A 12,519-nucleotide genomic window follows, 5' to 3' on the forward strand; every position below is an offset into this window, starting at 1 on the left:
TCATTTTTCTCTATTCCTTATATTTTTGTACATCCCATATTCTTTATATTTTAGCACCCCATAATTCTCTATTCATGTAACTCAAATGTGTCAATATATAAATGCCTTACATTTTTATGTAAGACATTTATGAGTACATTAAGTATAGGTATAAATCCATGTAGTCCTAACAAAATATAAAATGTTCAATATTCAATTTGATATCGTCACAGTTAGAAAACATGTCTCATAAACATGTTTAACCCCGCCGCAATTTTGCGCCTGTCCCAAGTCAGGAACTTCTGGCCTTTGTTAGTCTTGTATGATTTTTAATTTTAGTTTCTTGTGTATAATTCAAAGTTCAGTATGACGTCCATTATCACAGTACTAGTATAAATATTTTTTAAGGGGCCAGCTGAAGGACGCTTACGGGTACGGGAGTTTCTCGCTACATTGAAGACCCATTAGTGGCTTTCGGCTGTTGTCTGCTCTATGGTCGGATTGTTGTCGCTTTGACACATTCCCCATTTCCTTTCTCAACTTTATATATAGTTCTATTTAACTAAACAGTTTATGTCAGACTATTAACGTATAACTGGTATTATTATTCTTTTTTGCAATGCTTACTAAAGTTTTATGACATTTTCGTCACATCATTGCCCTATCATATTACTCCGAAAGATCTGCCCCAATTGACTGGATTCTAGATCGACAGTTTTCTCACATAACCCTGTTTTGTTTGATTAAAATACAAAACTGTTGACCAACATGGCCAAAGCAACAAGTATTTTACAAAATCCGTTAACGACGCTATGTTCCTTCTTAAAATGCCGCTATCAAAGAGATGCATTTTTATAATAATAATAAAATAAAAAAATTTAAGGAGATTTGCAAGGCAAGAGGAGGCAAATTAGCCAGCATTAATTCTAAAGAAGAAGATGATGCCATCATCCAACACATTGAAAGCATGAACTTGCCTTACAGCATAGGTACGTACTTATATGATATGTGTATTTTCATATTACATACGGAGGACCTTCTATTTTAGGTCACAAAGCAAATGTTTAATAACAGAAATATTAAAGATCATAATGTTTCAACTTGTAAAGATGAAATTGAACTAGGTAGTCTTTTTAGTTTTTTTTTTTGGTCAAAAATAATAAAATTAATGATTAGAAGTTCCAACTCCTCAATATAAAATTGACCTAGCATGATTCTAGGTATATTCCTTTTAGGTCTTTTTTTAGTCCTACAGAAATAATAAAGACAATGAAGTTCCAACTCATCAAGATAAAATTGATCTAGCAGGAGTTTGATTATTTTTTTATTGCCTATTTTGGTCATGTAGCTCCCCTCGTATTCAAGTGTGTATACACTCAAGTGTATACACATTTGTATTTTAAATCGTGTTGTGTTGTAACAGCGTTCCTGGATAAAATACTGGTTTAAAAGAGCCTCGAACTGATTTTTTTTTGTAATTAGATTTTCATTGTAAACGATGTTATTTTCATAGTACAGCATGGAAACGTAAATGTTTAACCTGTGGACTCACCTGGTCTTACGGTCATACATATACATTTTTTTCAGTACATGTACAAAATGTTTGCTGGAAACACTAACTCCAGTATTGTTTTTCAATTCGGATTCGAATAAAAGTAATCATATTCCAAATTATTATGACCCAAACGCCGTAGAGATCATGTTAGAATTCATGCGATTTCCTCACATTTTGTTTGTTTGATGCCTTGATTTGTTATCTTAATTGATTATTAGATTAGAACATTGGTAAAATGCTGTTGCCTAAATTATGTGACCATCATAATAGAATTCAGTGGTGTATCTTTTAAGATTCGAAAGTCTCGTGCATTTGTTCTTAATGTTCTTCAACCTTGTACTTTACTTGGCCTTTTTAACATTTTTTGATTCGAGCGTAACTTATGAGTCTTTTGTAGACGAATTGCTCGTCTGGCGTAAATACCAAATTTCAATCCTGGTATCTATGTTGAGTTTATGTTCAGAAGATTCTATTTGAATTCAACTGATGCACCAAATAAAGTGTTATTTACTTTTTTCTCTATATCATTTTATTTTGCCTTAGTGTTTTTTTTTCTACTTATGAATTTTGATTGTTATATCTTCGAATTCGTTTTTTAGCTGGCTATTTCATTGGAGCTCAAGATGAGATATCCGAGGGTACATTTGTATGGGAGGACGGGACTTCATTGACATACAGTAACTGGGGACCAGGACAGCCTGATAACTATATATCGGCAGAGGATTGTGTCACCCTTTACCGTCCTTCTGGTCTATTGAGTCACTATAAATGGGCCGATGTAAACTGTGATGTGGCCGTAGAGCTTTACATTTGTGAAGCAAGGTAAGTTTTATGTACCAAGTCAGTAAAATGGTCATTGTTATATTATAGTTCGTTTCTGTATGTGTTACATTTTAATGTTGTGTTTCTGTTGTGTCGTAGTTCTCCTCTTATATTTGATGAGTTTCCCTAAGTTTTAGTTTGTAAGCCGGATTTTTTTCTTTCGGGCTCAATCGATTTATGAATTTCGAACAGCGGTATACTACTGTTGCCTTTATTTATTATAAACGACACACAAAGAGAGGCGAAATATAACAGAGGGACTTTTAAACCCATAATTTGAAAATAAACTGACATCGTCATGGCTAAAAATAAATATGACCCACAGAAAAACAATGGTACACAAGCCAAAACATAGAAAACTAAAGACTAAGCAACACGAACCGCACAACAAAACGTTGGTGATATCAGGTGCTTGTGAAGGATACTAGTAAGTAGGTCCTGCACCTCATTTGGCACCCGTCGTATCGCTCGTGTTAGTACTTCATCAGTGATAAGTTTAATTCGATAGGTCATATATATATACGTAAAAAAGGGACGTGATTGTAATACAGCTGCTTATAATATTGGTTTCTATATTCTTAAAAAATATGGCTATACTCTTAACACCTTAATATTACATAATGAGAATAGTCCATACATTTTATATACAGATGGATAACGTGTATAATATGTTGGAATGTACATAGTTTTAAGAGATGTTGCTTTAACATGGCTACATACAGTAATGGTATTCATTACATATTTCATTCAAGTTACACAAATGACAAATCCTGTTTTCCATGGATGTACCAACCAATTCAGTACCTGTTTCGACAGGAACTTTGACATTTCAGCATTTAAGTGTACACATAGTTAAACGCTCAACTTTAGCTAATTTTAAAAGATATCTTGTAGTCCAAATTCTTTCTTCATAGCTTCCTTGTAAGCAGGTAGTCTCTTTTAAGAAAACTATGAAATATAAGCCATGGAATTTGAATTTTATAAGAAATGCTAGAAACTTAAGAAACGTTCACATAATTTCTTATTTAGTGAAACAAAGTTTCATAATTGACATTTTGTTTTTTTATTTGATGCATACTAGTTTTGTGATTTTTACAAACATGTATATACAGTTCTATGACTGTTTTTCGCGGTTATTACTATTAGATTAACACGATTAATGCTCGTCAAAGCTGTACCTATTGGTTCAACAATTGGCAAGTGACACCTGACAATATAGTCTTTTTAAATTATTCTAAAGTAGACGTAACGCGCGTCTAGCGTATTACATTATTAACCTGGTACCTTTTGAAAGCAATTATTTGTGTGTTTCTCTGTCCTATATGTTCTCCCATTTATTGTAGTCCTGTCATGTAATGTTGTCATTGCCATAAAAGCGGGAGGTTTGGCTAGCCACAAAACCAGATTCAGCCCACTATTTTGTCTTAAAATGTCCTGTACCAAGTCAGGAAATGGCGATTATCATATTATAATTCGTTTCTGTGTGTGTTGCATTTTAGTGTTGTGTTTCTGTTGTGCCGTAGTTCTCTTATATTTGACGTGTATTCCTCAGTTTTGGTTTGTAACCCGGATTTGTTATTTTCTTAATTTATTTGTGAATTTCAAACAGCGATATACTACTGTTGCCATTATTTGATATCTAGAAATATTTGATGTAATGCTTTGCTGATTCCTTAGTAAATATAATAAAAAAAAAATAATAGCTTATGTATCTACGAGATTTGAATATTGGTAAACTACTGTGACCTTAATTACTCTCGAAATGCTTTAGCACTAATAATATAACTATTATATTTTCAGTGATGGAGGCGTCGATGTAGTCGGGTAAAAATGTCACTTGTTCAGATGATTAGATACAGAGACGTATCTTTGTTGCTGAGAATAGATAGCAAATGAAACACAGTAGACTAAATAAAGATAAATCCGATGTGATAACTATTTTTTGTACTTATAATAAAACAAATATATATCTAAATATGAGTTATAATGAGCAAAACGTGTTGGATTAACACCAATAAATAAAACACCAATCTATAAACATAAAACCAAAAGTAGATGTTAAACATGGATTGCCGTCAATTTATGATATAGACAGCTTTCTCTACAAAAGATGGTTATTTTGAACTTTTTCAAGGGGCAAACCTCTTGTTCCACTTCTTAATTTTATATTCTACTTACTATTACACTTGGTACAATTGAAAACTTGATAATAAATAGTTCAAATAAGGCCTTTGAAAATAGTGGGATTAATTACTTTTGGAGTGTCAAAAACTTGTTGGAAGTACTTGATAAATTGAATGCATGTTTTGGTAATTTTTAATATGTTCAACGTTTTAATTTTCTACCCTATATACCACTTTGCCTTATATTCTTATTAAGAAAAATACTTTTAGATATTTGGATGATATCTTGGCTCACAATAATGACGACTTCAGTATGTTTACTAAGGAAAGTTATCCTGTTAAACTTACTTTAAAAAAAATCTAATACTAACAATGACACTGCCCTTTCCTCGATCTTGATATATATATATCATTAACGGGAAGCTTAATACAAAAATTTATAATAAAAGAGATGATTTTTCATTTCCAATCGTTAATTATCCATTTTTAGATGGGGATGTTCCCTTGTCACCATCTTATGATGTTTACATATCTCAGCTTGTATGATTAGCTCGTGTATGTAAAAACATATTAGATTTTAGCGAGAGAAATTTATGTATTACTGAAAAAATATTACACCAGGGTTTTTGATATCACAAAGTAGTCAAAACATTTACTAAATTTTATCATCGGTATAAGGAAATCATTTGTAAATACACTTCATCATGCAGACATCTTATACGTTCAGGTATTTCACATCAAATCTTTTATGGTAATATTCTTTACAAAGCACAAAAATGTCAGTATTCACCTCAATAGTTAACAACACATTTAAAAAGACTTATCAGGAAGGGATATAGTTACGATACTGTTTTCAGGTCATTAAGGATTGCATATTTTGGCTTTAGTATTGATTCACTCATAGGGTCTTTGATCGGAATTAAACTTATTATTTTATTTTTAATCCTGGTTTGCATTTTTAATTAATTTATTTAGTTGTATCTGAATTTGTTTTGGTCCCGGCTGATAATGCTGCTATCAATATCATTATTGTTTGGCGTAAATTTTACATTGAGTTTCTGAATAAAGAAATCACGAATTCACCAATATTCCAAACTGACTCTATTTTTCGGAAAATGACATCTGCAACACACATACACTTTTACCTATCTCTATGTCAATTGGACCTGCGTTGATACTATAACTGCCCTTAATTTTTTCTTCGCTAATTCGGAGATTCCGTATATCGTCAAGATATCAGAATTCTCATGAGGACTAACAGTGCACAACTTATTGCGGACCTTTTCTGTATTTTCATGTGTTACAATTTATGACTAAAATCAGCATCGAAACAAAATCTGATTCAAAAATTTAATTATATATATTTAGATGATATATTGGCTCTCAATAATTACGACTTCAGTATGTTCACTCAAGAGATCTATCATGCCGAACTGACGTCACATAAAGCTAATACTAACACTGAAATTGCCCTGTCTTTGGATCTTGATATCTATATCTTTAACGGGTAGCTTAATACTAACATTTATGATGAAAAGAGATGATCTTCATTTCCTATCGTTAATTATCCATGTTTAGGTGGTGACGTTGACAAAAGAGATGATTTAAGGTTTCCAATTGTGATTTTTCCATTTGTATGTAGCAACATTCCAGCTGCGCCTGCACACGGAGTATATATCTCAAAATTGATACGATATTCCCGGGCTTGTATTTTCTATCATGATTTCCTTGATAGAGGATTTCTACTCACAAGGAAGCTATTAAAGCAAGAGTTCAAAATGGTTAAGTTGAAAGCATCACTTCGTAAATTTTACGGACGCCATCACGAGTTGGTTGACCGCTTTGGAATAACCGTTTCGCAGATGATATCGGATATGTTACTTATGTCGTAACTGCAATACCCTTCCCTTTTCACGAATGTGACCTACCGAATAAGACTATTAAACTGATTTGTAATAACATAAGCAACACAACGGGTATCACATGTGGAGCAGGATATGCTTACCCTTCCGGAGTACATGAAATCACCCCCAGTTTTAAGTGGGGTTCGTGTTGCTTATACTTTCGTTTTTCTATGTTGTATCTTCTGTACTTTCATTTGTCTGTTTGTCTTTTTCAGTTTTAGCTGCTTGAATTTTTCTACATAGAAATGAAAAGTTCACAATTGGGAAGTTGAAATCATCTCTTTTGTCGTAAAGTTTTGTTTTTAACTGACCCTCATTGTCAGTTTCTAGATGTAAGTCAAGATATGAGTCAGACTTAACATAAAGGTTGAGACGGAACACGGATGCGGCCACTTTATTTTTTGGCACAGAACATCTGAAATGTGACATATTATGGCATATTCGATTAATTTTTAATATTTAAGCTTGAATTTGAGCGTCTTTAATTACTAAAAAGTAAAAGCACAAAAATACTGAACTCCGGGGAAATTCTAAAACGGAAAGTCCTTAATCAAATGGCAAAATCAAAAGACAAAACACATAAAACGAATGAATAATAACTGTCATATTCAGTCAGTCCAAATATTTCTCATAAACTAACTGAATATACTAAAAAAGAATCTATAGTGTTTAAAAAATAAATCTTTCATTATCTAAACCTGAAGGTTGGGCCAAAATAAGCCATTATGGGACCAACGCCTTTGGAATTTTGATATTTAAAAACTAAAATTTGAAAACCTGATAAAACTTTGAACTGCTGAATAGTTCACGGACCCTTTACCAATCACATTTTCTTTGAAAAACTCGGACCGTTTGTTAAAAATTAAAATCTTGACGATTCGAATATTGCTCAAGGTAAAATGCTGTAAAATTCAAGGTAGCTGTGCCTTGTTTGAACTCAATTAGAACAGTAATGCATAATACTAGTATACTTGCAAAAACAGTGTATCGGTCTGATTGCATGTAATGTCAATCCCCCAAAAAAACCTGATATCCACTCGAAAAACTGGACAGTTTCACTCGAAAAAAATAAACCTATGGTCAGTGTAATTAAATCTAATAATCCAGCATAATTAAAGCTTCATGTAATCAATACTTCTTGGGGACTCTTTCGTTATAACTTACACTATGTTACTAGAAAAAAGGATAAAAACAGAAAGAAAAAAAAGGAAATCGCGTTAGTTGTTTGACATTTGTATATTGTCGTCCTGCGTATTTTCATTAAAAAAAATCATACTCTATTACCATGATGAAATACTTATACAACACATGTGCTCTGGGGGGTTATGAAATATTAAAAACTGATTCTTAAAGAATAATGTTGATACAACAAATCATTTAACAATTAAACAAAATGTATCATAGCTCTATATAATCATTTATTTGTCACGTGCTGAACGTGCTCTGCGTTGAATATCTATCAATGTCACTATCCAGTAGACGTCGGTAACAAACTTAATTAGCTTGCAATCAATAATCACTGAGTGCATAATATTTTCTCGATAACACGTTATAAATTCGTAAAATATATTAAAAGAAATCGTGCAAACGTTTAAATATGTTAACCCAGCTACATTGTAATGCACCTGTGTCAAGTCTGGAAACCTGTAACAGTTTGTTGTTCAGTAGTTGTCGTTTCTTCATGTGGTTTGTATGTGTTTCTTGTTTCTTGTTTTTTATATGTATTTTTTGCATTTCCTGTTTGAACTGTTTATCACTAGTCATGTCAGTGCCTTTTATATATTGCTGGTCGGTGTGAGCCAGGGCTCCGTGTTCAAGCCAGAACTTTGACAATGTTTGACCTATGAATTAAATGTTAACCTTTTATACATTATGACTTGGAGAGAGAGTTGTCTTATTGACACGCATACCACAATTTCTTCATCATATAAAGTACTAAGTTTAGTACATGCACGTATTCATGAATATGTTCAATACTTTCTGTAACATAATAACAAGTATAATTGAAAGTAATCTGTTAAATATAATGGATAAAATTAAAAAAAAAAAATCGCAGAGATATTCTTAGAAACTGTACCTTGGTACTAATGTATGAATACACGATTTGTTTTGTAAACGAAGAAGAAGTTCTACAACACAGACAAGTGCACACACAGACAACAGTATAAATCCTTTTTTAAAATATTTAAACATTCAAAATTCTAAAGACATAAAAGTGTAATCAAATTAAGAGAGAAAGTATGTATATGTCACGCTTTGCCAAATACTTCCATCAATTATCCCCATATGATCCTGTTCCATTCATATCTGAAATATATATAATGAGATGTCATTAAATACTATTTGTTAATAAGTAGCTTATTAGTTCAATATATATTTTTCGTAAAGGTTTCTAATTTTAACAGATGATTTTCTTTTCTTGTTTTTTTGTTGTTTATATGTTTCATATGTATTGCAGTTTAGTTCATTTTCGCTGCATTAGTACACATTTTTGTTTATCGGACAGCAGAAGCCAGTGCCGGATTTTCTCGCTGTGTGAAATATACCCATTGACGGCGTTTGGGGTGTCTTTTGCTCTTTGGTTGGGTTGTTGTCTCTTTCACATAATCCCCGTTTGTATATGACATGTATAGACATACGTGAAAAAAAACTAGACAAAAAAAAAAGACTTCAAACTTAATTATCAATGGCTTTTTATGAAATTCTGACGAATAGACAGACAATAATTATAGTACCCAAATGTTGTTTTATTTTATGAAACGGCTTTTCATCTGATGTTTTTCGTCTGCCACCGATGAGTCTTAAGTCTACACTTAAAAACAAGAAATAACAATTTTCGTATTAATCAAATTTTAATTAGTAGAAAACCAATAAATACGTACCTGCCCAAATCAATATTAATACAGCAAGACCTAATATTATATCTACTAGAACTAGTGAGTACATGGGTATCTCTATTTCTTCTGAAATTATAACAAAAGGAAAATAACATAAAATTGATAATGAAAATGGAGAAAGAGACAACAATCCGACCCGGAAACATGCAGCCGAAGGAGAACAATAGGTCTTTAATACAGCAAGAAAAATCCCGCACACAGAGGCGTGCTTTGCTCGCCCCTAAACAAAAAATGTATTCTAGTTCAGTGATAATGGAGGTCATACTTAACTCCGAAATATATAAAATAAACTTAAATTAAAAATCTTACAAGGCTTACAAAGGCTAAAAGCTCCTGACTTTGGAATTCGGCAAGTTTGAATATGTTTTTTGAGATTTCAACCCTTCCCTGTACCCCTAGACAATGCAGAAAAAAAACCACACCAATATGTACCGAAAAATCCGATGTCAGAAAAGTTAACCAAAGAAATATTAAAACAATGATACACAAATGAACAAAGGACTACAAGCAGTTAATGACATGCCAGCTCCAGACCCCAATTAAATTGATTGAAAGATTATGTTTTCATCATATGAATATCAAGCAGAATCCCTCTCGTTATGGGTTAAGTATCATAACATTACAAAATATATATGAAGAACATAACCCGTATAATGCAAAAAAAAATGGTTTTATAATAAATAATAAAACGTGTTTATTTCCGATGCAAATACCCTTCACGTGAATCAATATCAAAGCCATAAGTATGCCATCTTTAATGATCTGACAGCAATATCGTACCTATATCCCTTTTAAATAAGTCTGTTTAAAGGTTTTCGTAGCTTTTGTGGAGAATGCCAAAATGTTTGTGCTATGTATATAACCATACACAATTGGATATGAAATACCTTAACGTATAAGATGTCTGCTTGTTGAATTACATTTACGAATGATCTTCTGCCGATGGTAAATTTCAAACTAGTTTGTGATATCGAGAACACTGGTGTAATAATTTTTCAGTAATACATAGACTTCTGACGCTAAATCTAAAACGTCTTAAATGAGCTTGTTGAAATGTATAAACACTATAAGATGGTGACAAATAAATGTCACCATCTGAAAGTTACCAATTACTAGTAACAAAAGAAAATAAAAAAAATCATCTGTTTCATCATTATTTTTTGTATTAAGCTTCCCGTTAATGATATAGATATCAAGACCCTGGTAAAGGGAAATGTGCATTGTTAGTATTAGCTCTATTCAAACTTAGTTCAAAGGTTAGATTTCTTTAGTGTACATTCTTAAGTCACCATTATTGAGAGCCAATATATCATCCAAACATCTAAAACTATTATTACAATTTTGTATCACATGACGATGATGTTTTTCGATGGAACTTTGCTGATTTAGTGATAAGCTGTATCTCAAAAACTTATTTATCGAAGAAAGGCTAATCAAATAATGGCAAGCAATTAAAAATGACGAAACGACAACAGTCTTCAAAACATCGCATTAAACCTACAAAGTTAGCAAAACGTTGAAACTGAGACAATTCGTAGGCCTAAGGTTGATTTCCATTCGGCGCATCTGAGTTTTCATCTTTTGTAACTATTACTATTTTCTAAGTTTTGCTTTTATCTTAATTTGAATATCGAAAAACTACTGTTGTTCCAAATGCACGACTGACATAAAACATTGGTCCATAACTCATGGGAGGCTTGAGTTTATCGTACATTTACCATTGACTGGCTATTTATGCTGAACATTTTACCATGGGCGACAAGAAGATATGGACATTTTGGCTTTGATATTGATTCACGTAATTATATAGGGTCTTTGCATCGAAAATGAACACATTTATTATAAAACCAGTTTCTCTTAAACTATTAGAAATAATATAATAACTTAACATTATTATGTTTTGACGGGTTATATTTATTTTACATATAAGTAAAAGTTACATTTAATTAATTCAAACATATCTTGAAATGTAATTGTAAATGGGTTGAGCATGTCACTAGTTCACTTTGCTACGTTCTTTTAAGTCAATGTTATTGTACGTTTATTTACGGGAACGGCAAATATTTTTTTCACCTACAGCGCTTTAAACCAAAAGAATTGTCGTATTTGTCATATAAGAATAGGAATAATTTATAGGAGCTTGAATGTATACAGATTTTACTAAGGGTTTGCCTTGTATGTCGATATTTTGCCCTTCGCTATCGCTAGTCGTAAAATATTTAGCAGACCCATGATAAAGGGCCAACTTGTGGTAAAATCAGTTTAAATTCAAGCCCAAATGAAATATTTCTCTATTATAATATTTCTTTCCAATGGCTGTTTAATATCTTTAGAATACGGCATGACATTTTATTTTAGATGTGTCTCTCGAAGGGTTTTCGTAATATTATACTTACCAATGCAAAGGTACTCCTGATCAATAATAGTGTACGTGTTATTTCCAAGTAAACAAGTCAAAATAATGTTCCCTCTACAATTATACTCGAATGGTAGCTTCTGTATTTCCAAGCTTGTTTTGAAAAAGGAACCATTTTCTAAAGTTATTGTGTTTAAGTCTTCAGTATAGTTTTCTCCCTGTAAAACAATTTTCAATTGATTTTGTATCAAAAAGATACAGCATAATATAGATGCAATATTTTTCTTTAGCAACCATTTATTAAAGAAACCATAAAAAGTACAACTGAATCCCATTTCCAAGGAACTGTGACCAGCCATAATGTTAATAGTAAGTTAAAAAAAAACAAAAAAACACTTTTCCCACAGGACACTGCCCGTCGGAAACATGCTTAGGAATATGTACTAAGCAAAAATAGTCTTTTTGTTTTATTTTGTGAGGTTTGGTTAAAGTTTTGACTTAGATAATAAAAAGGTTATTTTCGCCAAGTCTGCAGGATTTTGTCCGATTTGTTTTTTGACGGGTGCAGCATATATATCACCGTTTGGTGAAAGGAGTAGGTTCAGTAAGACCCCTTTTTGGCCCCAAAATATAGCAGTTTTGCAAAAATTGTTCAAAAATAAACCTTTAGTTATTTTTTGGACAGTAGAATGCTTCTGCTACATAAATATGGGCTGTTTTTGACAATACAATGCACATATATCCGGTGCACCATTAAGTCATGCTGAATTACTGAAATCCTCAAAATTCTAGCATTTTAGTTAAATTTTAGACGGTTTTCGTGTAAAAGGAAAGTGGCCGCATTCGTGTTCATCCTTAATATTGAAATGTCAGTTGTATTTGA

The 12,519-nt window shown here is 32.0% G+C and overlaps 1 protein-coding gene and 1 long non-coding RNA gene across 4 annotated transcripts in view; one reads left to right on the forward strand and one right to left on the reverse strand.

Moving 5' to 3' along the window:
* The window catches only part of LOC143076784 (low affinity immunoglobulin epsilon Fc receptor-like), a 33,785-nt gene that overhangs the window by 2,680 nt on the left and 18,586 nt on the right, over window positions 1–12,519 (forward strand). The window contains exons 3-5 of one of the 3 annotated variants that reach the window (XM_076252658.1): window positions 863–968; window positions 2,134–2,356; window positions 4,157–4,286. The exons of 1 other annotated variant lie outside the window; for it this stretch is intronic. In XM_076252658.1, coding sequence (XP_076108773.1) covers window positions 863–968; window positions 2,134–2,356; window positions 4,157–4,184 — 357 coding nt within the window. In that variant the 3' untranslated portion in view covers window positions 4,185–4,286. Of the gene's footprint in view, window positions 1–862; window positions 969–2,133; window positions 2,357–4,156; window positions 4,287–12,519 lie in introns of those variants that run through there. One more of the 3 variants, XM_076252659.1, reaches the window with a different exon arrangement.
* On the reverse strand, window positions 8,457–11,841 carry LOC143074857 (uncharacterized). Its single transcript, XR_012978129.1, has 3 exons — window positions 11,677–11,841; window positions 9,266–9,346; window positions 8,457–8,690 (listed from the first exon to the last, which is right to left on the reverse strand). It is a non-coding gene; the product is annotated as an uncharacterized LOC143074857 (long non-coding RNA).

This window comes from Mytilus galloprovincialis, chromosome 5, assembly GCF_965363235.1.
Source record: "Mytilus galloprovincialis chromosome 5, xbMytGall1.hap1.1, whole genome shotgun sequence".
Lineage (NCBI taxonomy): Eukaryota > Metazoa > Mollusca > Bivalvia > Mytilida > Mytilidae > Mytilus > Mytilus galloprovincialis.